Raw genomic sequence first — 18,659 nt, 5'->3', positions numbered from 1 at the left:
TTTTCTTACCATAAATGATTTCTCTAAATCATTTATGGTATGTCATGACCATGGTTGACACTTAGCATAGTATTCCATGGCCACCCAATCAGTAACAAGGAATACCTTAAATGAACATATATATATATATATATATATATATATATTCATGGCTTACAAACGAAGAGAACACTCAAACTTTCAGTGTTTTTTTTTCCTCTTAAAAAAAATTGAGATGTAACTATCACCAGACTAAGCACATGAATGCAATTAAATTATTATTTAATAATTTATGGAAAATGAATGACCTTATGTTCATATGAGCTTAAGAATATTCAAAATATTTATAAAATCAATGACATTTCAGTTTTTTGAATTTAATTAAAAATCTTACTGTATGAAAAAGAAAAAAAAAGAAAGAGAAATTTTAGAATAAAATTCAAAAACCTGAAATGCCATTGTTTTGATTCATATGTGAGAACATAGACCTTGTCTGGACATTAAAAATATGTATAAATTGTGCAGCACCCACTACAAACCAGCTGCTACCAAGTTTGCCTGCAATGATTTAAGGTCTAAGAAAAACTAACAAATTTGAGAATGCCATGAATTATATTTTCATTTTGATGAACTTTACATGATGGAGTATTTCAGCCTGAACCTGAACCACCTCAAAGGGGAAATAAATAAATAGGTAAAAAAGAAAATTGGTACAAACTTCTTTATTTTCCATCCAAAGTTTTAAATTGTATTAACAGGAATTAATATTACTTAAGAAGTAATAATGATTATAGAACCTCCTTTTCAAGTTTCAATACAGCCATGAAAGCTTCTTGGGGTACATCTACCTTACCTATTGCCTTCATTCTTTTCTTCCCTTCAGCCTGGTGAGAAAGAAACATGACAAAAATTATGTATAACCTAAATTATCAAGCATATTTCTTCAATTTGCTCAATTAATGCAAGAAAAAAAAATCGATTTGTGGACATTACATACAAGTTGTTTATAAATTACAGATTCTACTTTAGTTTTATCCAATATTTAATAGCTGTTACATTATGTAACGTTCATTTTTAAAACCATGGTACCTATGGAAATCCATCTCTAAATCTTGCAGGAATGTAATTATTGGAAGCCCCCTGAAGCTCTCAAGTTGGACGGATGGATAAGGCTGATCTAAGGCATAGGAGATCTCCTCCATCAATGCTTTCAGAGTATCTTCTGTAGTTCTGGCCTTAACACACTTTGGAGTTGCTCAGAGTAAGGTTGGGCTTCAGCTCATGCAATGGTGTCAACTGCCAAAGGCTTCAGAATAAGCTTGGGATTCTCCAGATTTTCCTCATTGGTTAACATAGCCTCTAATATCCAAAGATAAATCCCAAGTTTCAGTTATGGAAACCATAACAAGGTTTTTTGGAAGGGGGCTTCCAATTTTATTTTTTCATACATTTTACACTAATTTGTATAGACAATTTTACCCAACTTCCCTACAACTAAACAGTAAACCACCATGTTAAAGCATAGTGGAACCTCTTCTAAAGGAGTGAACTAGACATGACTAAACAATGGACTCCACATAACTGCTAGCAACTAACTAAAAATGGCTGGCTGACAATAGACAAAACTTGACTTGAACCAAATGGCCCACAATTCACAAACTTCATGCCTAGGCACTCCGGCGAGGCGAAATCAAGGCACCTCTCCTGGGAAGCCTCCAAGCGAGGCGACTTCAACCAAGCGCTGCCTAGGCGCCCAGGCAAGGCGAGGAAAGGCAAGAAAATGCAAAAAATTTAAAAAATAAAAAAGTTGAGACAGAACATGACCACTTTCTCCTCTTTCTTCATTTCTTCTTTCTTTTTTTTGTTAAACATTTCCATTGTTTTTCTTCATTCTTGTCTTCTATCTCTCAAATTCTAAAATTCTTTTTTCACTGTCACTTTTTTTCTTACACCAATATATTATTTGAATTTCTGCATGTATTCTACATTTTTTTTGTCTAAACTTTTGTTATTCCAGCCGAGTATGTTTACTGTTTCTTTTCTTGTTTTCATTACTCTTTATTAGAAGTGTCGTGGAGTTCTTTGGATTTCATTGTTCTTATGCTCAGTCAATGGAAATAAAAGAATCTTTTTATTCTTCTCCTTCATTGATCTATGATTTAAATTCCTAACTCCATCTAATACATTGCCCATCCCAAATTTTTTTACCCTTCTTGAATATTATTTTTTAAGGAAACATTCAATATATTCAATGAATATTATTTTTCTAAAATTTTGTTACATTTCACATGACAATCTATTTGAGTACTCTACTATAATAATCTTGTCTATTCTAGTATTGACAAGTTACTATTCTAATCTATTCTAGTGTTCTTAATTCTTATGATAGATTTTTTTTTTCTTTTTTTTAATTCGGTTAGGATCAAAATAAATGACTGAAAAATCAATAGCAACATCACACAAACAACAAAAAAGATCCAACATGAAAATATAGATGAATGCTTTTGATCTTGAAACTTAAAATATATAATATACTATAAATATGAATATGAAATATATTAGAGCTTTTTACATTTAATATTTAATTATTTATTATTTTAGAATGAATTAGAGCCTCACTTCGCTCGGGCGAGCGCCTAGTGCCTCAGGCGATGGAGGACCTTCTCGCCTTAAGGGTGCCTAGCGCTTTTGACAACACTGACTCCAAGTCCAACGCAAGGTCATGGGCAAACACATGCAATGCAACAACTTAACTTGGACCTGCATAACTCTTGGTTTATTAAGATGAAGTCAAAAATTTTGGGCACTGAAGAAACAGGCCTACAAAATTAAAGGTATAGATATAAGAATGCTGAGAAGGACATATGAAAATATAACCACCAAGCTCAAAATGAATTCTTATATAGGAAAGGCGAAAGTGGCATCAATTAAGGCAAGTTATAAGGGAAAAAATAAGTGGGTGTTTGGTTCACCTTTGGAGAGAGACTGATAGTTGATAGAGACCCAAATAGGTGAAACAAGGTGTTTGGTAACAGAGCTGATAACTGATAAACAACTGATAGGATAACCTTCGGCTACAGTTTGTATCAGCTCTATTTTTAAAGTTGTTTCTCATTAGTTGATAGCCGATTTGATTTATTTTTTATTTAGATTATATTATCCTTTTAAAATATTTATTGAATAGATTATTTAAAATTATAATAAAATAATTATAATGTTCACTTTATATATATACTTAAAAACAATAATTATACTTGTTATAGGAAGTCAATCCTATAATTTTGTAAATAATATTCTTTCTTAATTAGTTAGCAAATTAGTTAGCATAATTATTTGGATATCTTCCCAATTAGAATTGTTATGGAAAGTCAATCACTATATTATTTCTTTGTATATTCTGTATTTTGTATTCCTATTTAGGATTTCTTCCTAATTAGTAGAACACAATTATAGGAATCAATTGTATATATATACCCATGTACAGATTAATTGAAATTAAGGAGAATCATCTCTTTCTACATGGTATCAGAGCAGGTCATTTATCTAGGGTGACTATTTGTTCTCACCACCCAGCTCAGGAGAGACCTTGGCCGCCGACCGGCCGTTTCGACTCCGATCAACATCGCCGGCGTCACCTCAACCCCCTCATTCCACCACTGTGTGCTGTTGCCTAATCCAGTATACCATTAAAGGACTTCTGAGGTTTGGCTTTCAGATCTTATTTCGGTATTTGCTTGATTTGTGATTTTGGGTTATTTTGCTGCTGTAAGCACTTTGGATTAGCGTTTCGGTTAATTTTCTTTGTCTCAACAAATGGCAAACAATAAGAATGTTATTTTTGATGTAATTCCGGTGATGACTAAGATCACAGAACACAAACTTAAGGATTCGAATTACCTAGAGTGGAGTAAGACTGTTAGGATCTATTTGCGTAGCATTGATAAGGATGATCACCTTACCAAAGATCCACCTACGGATGATACACGACAAACTTGGCTAAAGGAGAATGCTCGGTTATTTTTGCAGCTTCGGAACTCAATTCACAGTGAGGTAATTAGTTTAATTAATCACTGTGAATTTGTTAAGGAATTGATGGATTACTTAGATTTTCTGTATTCTGGTAAAGGGAATATCTCCCGTATTTATGATGTTTGTAAGGCATTCTACCGTGTTGAGAAAGAGGATAAATCTCTCACGGCTTATTTTATAGATTTTAAACAGGTATATGAGAAACTTAATGTATTGTTGCCTTTTAATCCTGATGTGAAAGTTCAGCAGGCCCAACGGGAGCAACTGGCAGTTATAAGTTTTATTGCAGGCCTTCCTTCAGAATATGAGACTTCTAAATCTCAGATTCTTTCCAGTTCTGAGATTTCATCTTTGCATGAAACGTTCACACGGGTCCTTTATACAAAGAGTACCGAATCTTCACAACCTGCCAATAGTGTTCTTATTAGCCGTAATCCAAATGGACAACAGGGTAATAGAAGATGAAGTAGAGGAGGAATTACAGGCAACAGAAGTAATCAGCGTAATGGAGAGGCTAGTTCTAATCAGGACTCAAGAAGAGTCATTTGTTATTAGTGCCATGAGTCTGGCCATACAAAATATAATTGTCTGCAACTTCAGAGGAAAAATCAGCGATCACAGATGGCAAATATGGTAGCAGAGGATTCTACAGTATCTTTTTTTGAGAAAACTATTTTGTTATCTGCAGAGGATTTTGCACAGTTCTCCCAATATCAGGCATCTCTAAAGCCTACCAGTTCCCCTATCACTACAATCGCTGAGTCAGGTAAATCCATTACATGCCTTGTGTCTTCCTCATCCAAATGGGTTATTGATTCTGGTGCGACAGATCACATGACAGGTAATTCTAGTCTTCTATTTGCTTTTCAGTCTAATTTCACTTTCTCTACTGTTACTTTAACTGATGGTTCTACTTCTTGTGTCATGGATTCTGGAACTACGAACCCGACTTCGTCAATTTCTTTGTCATTTGTTTTGTGTCTACCAAAATTCTTTTTTAATCTACTTTCTGTTAGTAAACTTACTCGTACCTTAAATTGTTCTGTTTCCTTTTTTCCTGACCAGTGTTTGTTTCAGGATCTTACGACGAAGTAGATTATGGGTAAAAGACGTGAGTCAGGTGGTCTCTACATTCTGGAAAATCATGTACCGCGGTCGCTTGTTTGCTCCAGTACCTTAACACCTCTTGAAGCTCATTGTAGATTGGGCAATCCTTCTTTGTCTACCATGAAAAAGCTATGTCCTCAGTTTCAGTCTTTATGAGTACTAGAATGTGAGTCGTGTCAGTTTGCAAAACATCATCGTTTGCCTTCTATGTCTAGAGTCAATAAACGAGCTTCATCCCCTTTTAAGTTAGTTCATTCTGATGTTTGAGAGCCATGTTCTGTTACTTCTAAAACTAGATTTTGTTACTTTTGTTGATGATTACTCTCGTGTTACCTGGTTATATTTAATGAAGAATCATTCTGAGTTGTTTTCTATCTTTTATGCCTTTTGTAATGAAATCAAAACTCAATTTAATATTTCTGTGCGCATATTAAGAAATTGACAATGCCAAAGAATACTTTTCAGCACAATTTCAGTCTTATATGACACAAAATGGCATTCTTCATCAGTCTTCCTGTGTGGATACCCCATCCCAAAATGACGTGGCCGAAAGAAAAAATCAGCATCTTCTTGAAGTAACTTGTGCTCTTCTTTATCAGATAAAAGTTCCTAAACACTTTTGGGCGGATACAGTTTCTACAGCATGTTTTTTGATCAATCGTATGCCGTCTTCTGTCCTTAATGGAGATATTCCTTATACTGCTTTGTTTCCTAAAAAATCTTTATTCCCTGTTGAACCCCGTATTTTTTATTGTACCTTTTTTATGCGTGATGTTCGTCCACAGGTTACTAAATTGGATCTAAAGTCTCTCAAATGTATCTTACTTGGGTACTCCTGGCTGCAAAAAGGGTACCACTGTTTCTATCCTACTCTTAATCGTTATCTTGTTTCTACAGATGTCACATTTTTTGAGTCCACTCCATTTTTTCCTCAATCATTTGTAAATGAGAGTTAGGGGGAGGAGGATGATCTCTTAATATATACTGTCCAACCAATGTCTAGTCCTCTCCCACAACCTGTTCCTTCTGTCTCTATACTTACTTGACCTCCCGTTGTTCATGTTTATTCCAGGAGATTGGAGATTCCTAACTCAGATTCTCCACCAGCTACTTCGTTGAGAGATCCTGTACCTCATATTGATCATGATTTTGATCTAGACTTACCCATTGCTCTTCATAAAGGTAAACGTTAATGTACTTACCCTATCTCTTCTTTTATTTCTTATAATCATTTGTCTTCTTGTTCCCGGTGTTTTGTTACTTCTTTAGACTCTGTTCCTATCCCTAATACTGTTGGTGAGGCACTGTCTTATCCTAGCTGGTGTGCTGCTATAAAAGAGGAAATGGAGGCTTTAGATGCTAATAGTATATGGGAACTGTTACCTTTGCCCACTGGTAAGAAAGCTATTGGTTGCAAATGGGTATTTACAGTAAAGGTAAATCCTGATGGTTCTGTGGCTAGGTTAAAAGCACGTCTTGTAACAAAAGGATATGCTCAGAAGAGGTTTGTTATATGGTAATCATGGGCATTTGAATGTTGAATGTTTTTCAGATACTGACTAGGCTGGATCTAAAGTTGACAGGAGGTCAACTACTGGATATTGCATTTTTATTAGAGGAAATTTGGTGTCTTTGAGAAGCAAGAAGCAGAGTGTAGTTTCTTGATCTAGTGTTGAATTCGAATACAGAGCCATGGCACAATCAATATGTGAGGTAATGTGGATACTTCAATTACTAGATGAGACAGGTTTTAAGACCTCCCTGCCTGCAAAATTGTGGTGTGATAATCAAGCTGCTCTCCATATTGCTTCTAATCCGATGTTTCATGAGCGGACCAAACATATTGAGATTGATTGTCACTTTGTTCGTGAAAAGATTCAACAACAGATCATCTCAACAGGACACATCAAAACTGGAGAGCAGTTAGGAGATATTTTCACAAAAGCTCTGAATGGAGCTAGGATTGACTACATTTGTAACAAGTTGGGTATGATTAACATCCATACTCCAACTTGAGGGGGAGTGTTATGAAAAGTCAATCACTATATTATTTCTTTGTATATTCTGTAGTCTGTATTCCTATTTAGGATTTCTTCCTAATTAGTAGAACACAATTATATAAATCAATTGTATATATATACCCATGTATAGATTAATTGAAATTAAGGAGAATCATCTCTTTCTACAAGAATAATTATAGGATTCTTCGTATATAAATACCTTCTATCTCATTCAATAAAATACACAGAGAAATATTCTCATCATGGTATCAGAGCCACATTGGAGAAGATTTTTTTTTTTTTTTTGAGAAAACCATCAGAATCATTACTGTGGAGTTAGGCCAGCGAACTCATCCAGAAAATCTGATCACCAGAAGGCCGGCGAGTGAGTCTCACGTGCCGATACAAGTTCACGCCGCCCTCCCACTCGCCGGCGCGTGAAGGTGTGTCTACCATCCTCTGCCGCTCTGATTGCTTTCACCGACATTGCCTTGGGTGTATATTGCATCCCTATTAGTTGTTTTGTCATAGAGTGCTCTTGTGGAGGTGATTTGTCTTGGTCCACCTACTGTAGGGTGGCTTTTGTTTTAACATTGTTCCTTGAGGTGTGCTTGCTCTGTATTTATTGGTTTGGGAAAGGAGATTTTTGTGACTTGCTTATGTGAATTTTTTTTTTAATGGCGGAAAGTAAAAGTGTAGTAGCTGATTTGATTCCTGTGATTACTAAAATCACGAAACACAAACTTAATGGTTCTAATTATCTGAATTGGAGTAAGATTGTTAGAGTTTATTTGTGGAGTATTGATAAGGATGATCATCTCACCAAGATCCACCTACTGATAATACAAAGCAAACTTGAATGAAGGAAGATGCTCGATTATTCTTGCAAATTAGAAATTCCATTAACAGTGAGGTAATTAGCTTAATTAATCACTGTGAGTTTGTTAAAGAATCGATGAATTATTTAGAATTCTTATATTCAGATAAAGAAAATATCTCTCGTATTTATGAGTTATAATGCATTTTATCATGCAGAGAAACAAGATAGGTCCCTCACATTCTATTTTATGGATTTTAAAAGAATCTATGAGGAACATAATGTCTTAATGCCGTTTAGTCCTGATATAAAAGTTCAGCAAGCTCAACAAGAGTAAATGACTGTCGTGAGTTTTTTTGGCAAGTCTTCCCCCAGAGTTTGAAACTGCTAAATCTCAAATTTTTTCTGGTTCTGAAATTTCATCTCTGCATGATACTTTCTCAAGAGTACTTCACATTGAAGCTCACCAATTTTCCCAATCTGTTAATAGTGCTCTTGTTAGTCGTACTGACAGTGGAAGGCAAAGTCATAAAGGAGGGTATAGTGGCAATAGGGGTAACCAGCGTAGTAGAGAGGTTGCCCTTAATCACCAGCGTGGTGGGGAGGTTGCCCCTAATCGTGACTCGAGGAAGTGGATGTTATTATTGTCATGAGCTAGATCATACAAAAAGATATTATCTGAAACTTCAGAATAAGAACCCACGATCTCGGATGGCCAATATGATAGTTGATGACTCTTCAGTAACTCCTTCTAAGAAAGCAATTTTGGTGTCAACTGAAGAATATGCACAGTTCTCCTAGTATCAAGCATCTCTAAAGTCTTCTAGTTCTCTAGCCACTGCAATAGCTGAGTCAGGTAAATCTACTACATGCCTTGTCTCCTCCAAATGGCTCATTGATTCTAGCGCTAAAGACCACATGACAAGCAATTCTAGCCTTTTGTCTAACTTTCAACCTCATCATCCTCTGTAGTTTTGGCCGATGGGTCCAAGTCTTATGTTATTAGTTCTGGCATTGCAAATCTCACACCATTCAATTCTGTGTCATCTATTTTGTGTCTACACAAATTCGCATTTAATTTTCTCTCTTTTGGGACATCCGTCTTTATTTGTTTTGAAGAAGTTATGTCAACAATTTCATTCTTTATCAGTTTTAGATTGTGAGTCATGTCATTTTGACAAACATCATCGTTTGCCTAAAGTGTCTCGAAGTCGATAAACGAGCTTCGTTCCCTTTTGAGTTAGTTCATTCTGATGTATAGGGTCCATGTCCTGTTATTTCAAACTCTAGATTCAAGTATTTTATTACATTTATTGATGATTATTCTCGTATTACTTGGTTATTTTTAATGAAGAATCGTTCAGAATTATTTTCTATTTTTTATGCCTTTTCTCAATTTAATACCTTTGCGTGTATATTGAGAAGTAATAATGCTAAGGAATATCTTTTTGGTAATTTCCAAACTTATGTGTCACAAAATGGCATTCTTCATCAGATATCTTGTATTGATACTCCATCCCAAAATGGGATTGCTGAAAGGAAAAATAGACATTTTCTTAAGGTAACACGGGCACTCCTTTTTCAAATGAAAGTCCCTAAATAGTTTTGTGCTGATGCAGTTTCTATAGCTTGTTTCCTAATTAATCATATGCCATCATCTGTCCTTAACGGTGACATTCCTTATACCATTTTATTTCCTTCTAAATTTTTATTTCTTATCGAACCTCGTATCTTTGGTAGTACTTGTTTTATGTGAGATGTTCGTCCATAGGTTATTAAACTGGATCCCAAAGTCTCTTAGGTGTCTCTTTCTTGGATATTCTCGACTTCAAAAAGGATACAAATGTTTTTCTCTAACCCTTAATCGTTATATTGTGTCTGCTGATGTTACCTTTTTTGAATCTACTCCATTCTTTCCTCCTTCAACTATTTATGAGAGTCAGGGAAGGAAGATGATCTCTTAGTTCTGTCCATTCAGTGTCAAGTCCTAAGCCAAGTCCTCAGAATTCTCCTGCACCAGCACCTGCTCAACCCCCTCGCCCATCTGTTGTTCATGTTTATCCCAGGAGATTGGAGACTATTGACTCAGATCCTCCACCAGCTTCTTCGTCAGAAGATCTAGCTCCATCCACTACTCCTCAGTTTAACTTAGATCTTCCCATTGCTCTTCGCAAAGATAAGCGTCAATGTACTTATCCTATCTCTTCCTTTATATGTTATGATCACCTGTCTCCTTCATCTCGTTGTTTTGTCAATTCTCTAGACAATATTTTTATTCCTCAAACTATTGCTAAGGCATTGTCTCATCCTAGTTGGTGTACTGCAATGGAAGAGGAAATGGTGGCTTTAGATACTAATGGTACTTGGGAATTGATGCATTTGCCTCTGGATAAGAAAGCTATTGGATGTGTTTTTACAGTCAAAGTGAATCATAATGGTACTGTGGCTCGTCTCCTTGTTGGTAAAGGATATGCTCAGACTTATGGGATTAATTACTCTTTGACACTTTCTCTCCTGTTGCAAAACTAGCTTCTGTTCGCTTGTTTGTTTCCTTGGTAGATAGATATAATTGGCCTTCACATCAGTTAGTTATCAAAAATACTTTCCTTTATGATGATCTTCGGAAGGAAGTTTATATGAAGTAACCACCAAGTTTTGTTGCTCAGGGGGAGTTGGGCAAAATTTGCAAGCTTCGAAAATGCTTTTATAGCTTTAAACAGAGTCCTCGAGCTTGGTTTGACAGATTCAAGTGAGGTAGTTCAGCAGTTTGGTATGCAGAAGAGCAAGTCTGATCATTCGGTGTTTTATAGGCATTCTAAAGCTGCACTAATCTTACTTATAGTATATGTTGATGATATTGTCATTGCTGAAAATGACTGTAGACATTTCATCACTTAAGTCATTCCTTCAGACTCAGTTTCAAATAAAAGATTTGGGTTTGTTGAAATATTTTTTAGACATTGAAGATTAAAGGTGTAAGAAAGGCATCTTCTTATCTCAGAGGAAGCATGCCCTTGATTTATTGGCAGAAACAGAAAAATTAGGCACCAAACCATGCAATGCACCAATGACTCCCAATCTTCAGCTCACAGCAGGAGATTGTGAACTATTTGAGAACCTTGAGATGTATATGAGATTGGTTGGCAAACTTAATTATCTCACAGTGACTCGTTCAAATATTGCATATTTAGTTAGTGTTGCAAGTCAATTTATGTCCTCTCCTACTGTTAACCATTAGGAAGCTTTGAGGCAAATTTTATGTTACTTGAAGGGTGCTCCAAGTCGTGGTCTTTTATATAGCAATCATGGGCAATTAAATATTCAGTGTTTTTCATATGCAGATTGGGCAAGTTCAAAGGTTGATAGGAGATCCATTACAGGATATTGTATCTTTGTTGGAGGAAACTTAGTATCTTGGAGAAGTAAGAAACAAACTTTAGTTTCTCGTTCGAGTGCTGAATCAGAATATCGAGCTATGGCTCAAGCTGTGTGTGAAGTAATATGGACACGTCAGTTATTAGAAGAAGTGGGTCTTGAGACCTCATCTCTTGTCAAACTATGGTGTAACAATCAAGCCGCTCTCCATATCGCCTCAAATCCAGTGTTTCATGAGCGTGCTAAGCTTATTGAAATTGATTGTCACTTCCTTCGAGAAAAGATTCAACAGAAGATCATCTCAACAGGGTATGTCAAAACCAGGGAGCAGTTATGAGATATCTTCACAAAGGCTCTTGAGTTGACTACATTTGTAACAAGTTGGGCATGATTAACATCTATGCTCCAACTTAAGAGAGAGTGTTATAGGAAGTCAATCTTATAATTATGTAAATAATATTCTTTCTTAATTAGTTAGCTAATTAGTTAGCATAATTATTGGAATATCTTTCCAATTAGAATACTTAATTATAGGATTCTTTGTACATAAATACCTTGTATTTCATTTAATAAAATACACAGAAAAATATTCTCTTCAATACTTTTGATATGTTGTATAATAAATTAATAATTATACGTCTATTTCAATAATAAAATAAATAATATAGTATATATCATTATTAATCATTTTACATATAATAGTGACAGCTAGACATAGTTTTATCAAACACTTAGCATATATCAACTACAATCAACTATTAGTTATCAATAACAATTATCAACTATTAATTATCCACCATCAATTATCAATTGTATCCAACTGCTAAACGAAACAAACCCTAAGATGGTTTGCATATGCCCACTGTACACCAACATATATAATGAAATGGAAGGTTGTGCATATCTAAGAATAAACACGAGGTAAACACAAAATGACATGATAGTAATAAAAAAAATTTAACGTTAGTAGATTCTAGTGAAACTCAAAGAAAATGGCAAAACAGTATAGGATAAACGACATGTGCTAAATGTTCCATTAATACAACCATTCAACAGTATATTGATATAGTTCAATGCTTTTGGGTAAACACCGTAATATTTAAAGCAGATGTGATAGTATAAAGTAATAATCAACTTTATTTGTAATCTATTTAATTTCATTTCTTTTCTCCTACAATCACTTTGGCCCTCAGATTCAATTAATTGTGAAGTTAAAATATAGAGGGGGCCAAGAAACACTGACACTTGTTAAATGAATAAAACCCGTCATACAAATCTGTAGTGCAGTTGATATTTGCAAAGCCTATGTTGTATAACAGATTAATGATTATTTATGCAAAATATGTTCTAGCAAAAGATCCTATATTAATTTAAAAACTAATGTACCTGTTTCTTGAGCAACTTCTTTTTCCTTGTAATGTCCCCACCTACAAGAGGGAAAAATATTTTTCTGTTATAAACTAATAAGTACTATTCACTTTCTTGTTATCCTTTAGCCTACGCCTTAATATCCTCGCTTCAATAGAATAACAAGATCCTATAAGAGCAAATAGAACGGGAAGAAAAATCCACCTTAGACAAAAGTGGGAAGCAAGATAGTGAGTCCTATGAAAAATAAATTACAAAGCTTAGTTTGGCAGAAACGGAATGAGTAAGAATTAGGAAATTATGAAAAACCCTCAAAATCTTACACATTTTATTGATGGCAGCATAAGGACTAAAATTACAAATTTTAAAACTAGCAAATAGTAAAATATACATTTTGACAAATTTCAAAGGTTTTACTAATTTATCCTAAGAATTTATTATATTTTTCTATTGATGAATATTAATTAGCTTCCGAATACTGTGCTTGGTTCCATGGCTTAGACATGATACAACCAGACAATCGCTGCTTGTCCTGCATTTGATGTATCAAATTAACAGAATGAACTTGGATTCTTGTCCTGCCCAGCCCTTAGCCTCTTCATTTGTTTGATGCATCAATTATTTGTCTTGTACTATGTCTTATCCCACACAATACAATATTGTCTTATTGCATCATGTCCAACCCCTTGCACCAAACAGAACCTAAACGTTACCAAAGTTTTGTACTTCTTACCATAGCACTTGGCCAAGACATCCTTCCTAATTGCTGGCAATGATTCACTGGCAATAACTTTTGAACCAATGCATGCCTGTACCATATTAGAGATATAATTAAGTATGCACTTTGTTATCTCTAGACCACAATATGGTAGATGTTTAGAATACTGTAAACAAAAAGTAAAGTAAAAAACTATTGAATCAAAATTGAATTTTGGTAGAAACAAATGCACCAAAATTATGTGTTTCGATTTAGATATCAACATATACGATTACAAATTATAGAATTATTACAAACTTACTTGAATGGGCACTTTAAACATCTGTCGTGGTATAAGCTCTTTCAACTTTTGCGTCAAAGCCCTTCCCACAGCATATGCCTATGGAATTCATTCAATATTTTAATAAAAGCATTCAACAAAAATTAATAGAATGTTTTGTCATTGCCCAAAACAATCATAGAAAAACTTCTAAAAGAAAAAACAAATGTCTATTACTAAAACCATGCATATCATACCCTAATTCTAATAATGCCTTTATCCTTCATACAAAAGCATGCTTCACAAGTGATAGCTCAAGAATTTTTCTGTCACCTATTATTAGAATGCTAGTTGTAATTGTGCCTTAAATTTTGTGTGTGCATTTGTGTATGCTATAATAGTGCCCATAAATATGCCTAGGATTGTCTATCCTCCCATTCTCGTGTATACTACTTCTTTAGGGTCAATTTTGAATACTAGCTCCTTTCTCTTCTTTGTTTTTGTAAGAAATGACATTGTTGTTTCTAGTTGACGGGTCTATGAGAACCATATAGCCTCGCCACCTACTCCATCAAGAGATTTAGTCATGTCAATTTGCCAAACATCATCATTTACCTTCAGTACCTCAGTTCAATAAACAGACTTCATCCCTTTTTGAGTTAATACATTCTAATATTTTGAGTCCATGTTCTATTGTTTCAAAATCTAGATTTAAATATTTTGCTACTTTTGTTGATGAGTATTCTCGTGTTACTTAGCTCTATTTAATTAAAATTTGTTCAAAGTTATCATCTATCTTTTGTGCCTATTGGAATCTAACCTGTTATATGAAATCCTTTTATTATAGGATTTATTAATTCCATTCGTTCTTGTACTTATTTCCTTCTCTATTGGTTTCCTAGTATTTCTAGGCTTCCTTTTCATATCTAGATCTCTAGCATACAAATAGGAAGAGTGTACAAACACTAATATACTAAAAAATAGAGAATTTTCTCTTCCAAATACCTGTTTCAACAACGTATCAAAGCACTGCCATTCATTATTGGTGTAAGTTACTGCAAAATAGAGTTAGTTTGCTAAGGTAAGCTTCTAGGGGAGAGTAGAATTCAGTTTAAACCGAAAAATCGAACTGAACCGAGTCAATTCAGTTCAATCGGTTCGATTTTAAAATTCAATCGGTTCGGTTCAGTTTGGTTTATAATTTTTTATAATTTCGGTTAATCGGTTTGATTATTTTCACAAAAAATAAAAAAAAAATCAAACCGAACCGAAATTATATATATATATATATCAAGGAAAATCAAAGAAAACCGAACCGAACCCTAAGATTTTTGAGTTTTGATTTTTAATTCTTTTTATTTTTATGTTTTTGTTATTTAGATTTAATGTTGAAAATATGAAATTTTATAAAATTTGATTTGATCGGTTTAAAACCGAACCGATATTTATCGATTTGTTTCGGTTCGATTCGATTTTCTTTTATTAATCGGTTTGGTTTGATTTTTAAAATTTTCTATTTTCGATTTTCGATTTTTTCGGTTCGGTTCGGTTCGGTTCGGAACTGAACCGACCGTTTGCACACCCCTATAAGCTTCTAGGCAACAATCACAAATGGAGTTTAGTGTCACTACCCCTCCAAGGAGAAATGGCAGTTGCCGATCGGTCTGTCTCTGGAGAACCATCACTGTCCAGTGTCGCGCATGGTTAAATGCGTCTTTTCAATCCTCATCGTCATTCCCACAAGCTAGCGCATGTACCTATTTCTAGGCTCTTTTTTCGGCCAACTCCTCCAGCAATCTTCCCAAGCTATTGCGCCTCTGTCGAGGCCATTTCTTCTCCTTGGTTTGCACATTGGGTTCTTGAACCTCCTTTTCTTTAATTGTTGCTGCTATTGTTTTTTCGTTTTGTAGCTATTTTTTTCTTTGGTTTACTATTTAAATGGCTAAGGGAAAAAAGGATTTAACTGAAATAAGAATGAACCTACAAGTGACAATCCTTCTCCACAAATTAGCCCCGTAAAGCTTGACAGTACAATCTTGCGTGGTCAAGATCCCATTTATTATTTATTCAGGCTAGAGGGCTACAAAAACATGTTACGGGGACAAAACAAAACTAGAAGTTGGTAACTCTACTCATAGCTAGTGGGAATTAGAGAATTCCCTTATAATGTCCTAGATAATTAATTCAATGCAACCACAAATAGGCAGCGGATATTTGCTTATGAATAGTGCTATTGCAATTTGGAATGTTATGTCCCAAACTGTTGGAATCCCTGATTTGTTGTAGTAGCAGATTATTAAGATCTTATTTGATTATTCTTTCCTATTTATCTTAGTTTCCTTGTTAGGATAAATCACTTGTATATAAATAAAAACATGTAAAAAGAATTTTACATATGAAAAAAACAGAGATTTTTTTCAAATACATTAGTTTCAACACAGACTTATTCTCAAATGGGCATTGATGCACAGATTTATGAAATACAAAACAAGGTTCATAATACGGAACAAGATGAGATGATCATTGCTCAGTATTTTTGCTGAATTGAGTAATTTGTGGTAGGAACTGGATTATTATCAAGATTTTCAGGCCACCTGCACTGGTGCTGTTAAGTTCCAAAAATTGATTGAACAAGAAAGACTCTATGACTTCCGTACTAGGTTAAATATAGAGTATGATCAAATTCGGGTCCAAGTGCTTGGCAAGGACCCCATGCCTTCCCTATGGCAAACTTATTTATATGTGCAGTAGGAAGATAGCCGAAGAAGTGTTATGATCCACTCTATAATCTACTGACACGGCAGGGTTGATAGCTAACTCCTTTCAGGAACAGACACATGCTCCTCATAATGGACCATCAAACAAGGATCATTTACATTGTAATTATTGTGGTAAATCCCAACATACAAAGGAGCATTGCTAGAAGCAACATGGTCGCCCATCCAAAGGGCATGGCGAGAAACGGACAGGCTCAACAAGACCATAATAAAATGTATTCGAGAGAATGGATTTTCATGAAGACATGTTCCTACTACCACTACTAGGATCCTCTCCAATGAAGAAGTATAATTCTTAAGGCATTTGCTTTCATAGTTGGAATCTCAAACTGCCACAGTTGCCTCTTCTCATTTTGTTAAATCAGGTAATCTTCTCTTGCCAATCTTGAAAAATCTCTTTGGGTTATAGATTCGAGAGCAAACAAGTACATAATAAGCTCTTCAAATAAATTCACAACTCATCCCCCACGTTCAAGAAAAGAAAAAGCCTGCATGGTGAATAGATCCTTAGCCAATATCTCTAGAACAAGTTCTATTATGTACTCCCACTATAAATCTCAACTCAGTTTTGCATGTGCCCAGTTTTTTTATTAACCTTTTGTCTATTAGCTCTATTACTAAAACCCTTAATTGCAAAATTGAATTTTTTTTTCCCTACCTATTGCATTTTTCAGAAACTGAAAACAGAGAGAACAATTGGCAATAGTAGATTGCAAAATGACTTGCATTTGTTGGATGACAGTGATGGTTTCTTAAATCCTAAAGCCTTGTTAGGAAATTCAATAAGAGCTGATCAAGAAATCCTTCAATGGCATAGGAGATTAGGAAATCATTCTTTTTCAATCTTAGCAAAGTTATATCTCATTCCATTTAGACAATGCAAACCAGAATTATTAGTTTGTGATGCTTGTGAACTAACTAAACACACGAGACATTCAGAAGTATGTAGTCCTACTTAAACAGTCTCTTTATCTAGTTATAGAAGGTTTGTCACCTTCATTGATTGTTGCACTAGGTTAACTTGAATTTATTTGATGAGGACTAAACATGAAGTATTTTCTTGTTTTAAATAGTTTCATAAAATGATTTGTACCCATTTTAATGCACAGGTCAAAATTCTAAGAACTGATAATGGTACAAAGTATATGAACAAAGTCTTTCAGTCTTATTTTGAGTTACATGGGATCCTACATCAAACTAGTTGGAACAAAATGGAGTGTTTGAAAGGAAAATAAGCATTTACTTTAAGTGGCCCAATCCTTTGTTCACAACGATCTTCCCACATCCTACTAGGGCGATGCTGTTCTTTCTACAGCATATCTTATCAATTGGATGCCCCTTCACACACTAAACTTTAAGAATCCTTTGAAAGTTAAGGGTAAGAATTCTTATACTATTCCTTCAAAGGTCTTTAGTTGTGTTTGCTTTATTCATGTAGAAAGAGATGATTCTTATTTATTTCAATTAATCTGTACATGGGTATTTATATACAATTGATTCCTATAATTGTGTTATACTAATTAGGAAGAAATCCTAAATAAAAAATCATAAATAGGAATACAGAATACAGAATATACACAGAAATAATATAATGATTGACTTTCCATAACACTCCCCCTCAAGTTGGAGCATAGATGTTAATCATGCCCAACTTGTTACAAATGTAGTCAATCCTAACTCCATTCAGAGCTTTTGTGAAAATATCTCCTAACTGCTCTCCAGTTTTGATATGTCCTGTTGAGATGATCTGTTGTTGAATCTTTTCACGAACAAAGTGACAATCAATCTCAATATGTTTGGTCCGCTCATGAAATACCGGATTAGAAGCAATATGGAAAGCAGCTTGATTATCACACCACAATTTCGCAGGCAGGGGGGTCTTAAAACCTGTCTCATCTAGTAATTGAAATATCCACATTACCTCACATACTGATTGTGCCATGGCTCTGTATTCGGATTCAGCACTAGATCGATTAACTACACTCGCTTCTTGCTTTTCCAAGACACCAAATTTCCTCCAACAAAACGCAATATCCAGAGTTGACCTCCTATCAACCTTAGATCCAACCCGTCGGCATCGAAAAACATTCAACATTCAAATGCCCATGATTACCATATAACAAACCTCTTCTGGAGCTCCCTTGAGATAGCACAAGATTTGTCCCAAGGCTTCCCAATGAGCAACGGTTGGGAAGACATAAACCGACTTACCACACTAATGGCATAAGCA

General features: G+C 34.7%; 1 protein-coding gene across 9 annotated transcripts in view; it reads right to left on the bottom strand.

The window, feature by feature from the left end:
* Positions 1-572: 572 nt before the first annotated feature.
* Positions 573-18,659, bottom strand: part of LOC110657490 (translation factor GUF1 homolog, chloroplastic) — a 60,765-nt gene continuing 42,678 nt past the window's right edge. For 4 of the 9 annotated variants that reach the window (XM_058129249.1, XM_058129250.1, XM_058129253.1 and 1 more), the window contains exons 19-22: positions 13,695-13,772; positions 13,409-13,484; positions 12,694-12,734; positions 573-863 (exon numbers count right to left, since the gene is read on the bottom strand). In XM_058129249.1, coding sequence (XP_057985232.1) covers positions 768-863; positions 12,694-12,734; positions 13,409-13,484; positions 13,695-13,772 — 291 coding nt within the window. In that variant the 3' untranslated portion in view covers positions 573-767. Of the gene's footprint in view, positions 864-917; positions 1,339-2,598; positions 2,750-12,693; positions 12,735-12,879; positions 12,913-13,408; positions 13,485-13,694; positions 13,773-18,659 lie in introns of those variants that run through there. The other 5 variants (XR_009140788.1, XM_058129254.1, XM_058129255.1 and 2 more) reach the window with 5 other exon arrangements.

Source organism: Hevea brasiliensis, chromosome 10, assembly GCF_030052815.1.
Source record: "Hevea brasiliensis isolate MT/VB/25A 57/8 chromosome 10, ASM3005281v1, whole genome shotgun sequence".
Lineage (NCBI taxonomy): Eukaryota > Viridiplantae > Streptophyta > Magnoliopsida > Malpighiales > Euphorbiaceae > Hevea > Hevea brasiliensis.
The sequence above is the reverse complement of the archived record's forward strand: the minus strand, read 5'-3'. Positions and strand labels throughout refer to the sequence as shown.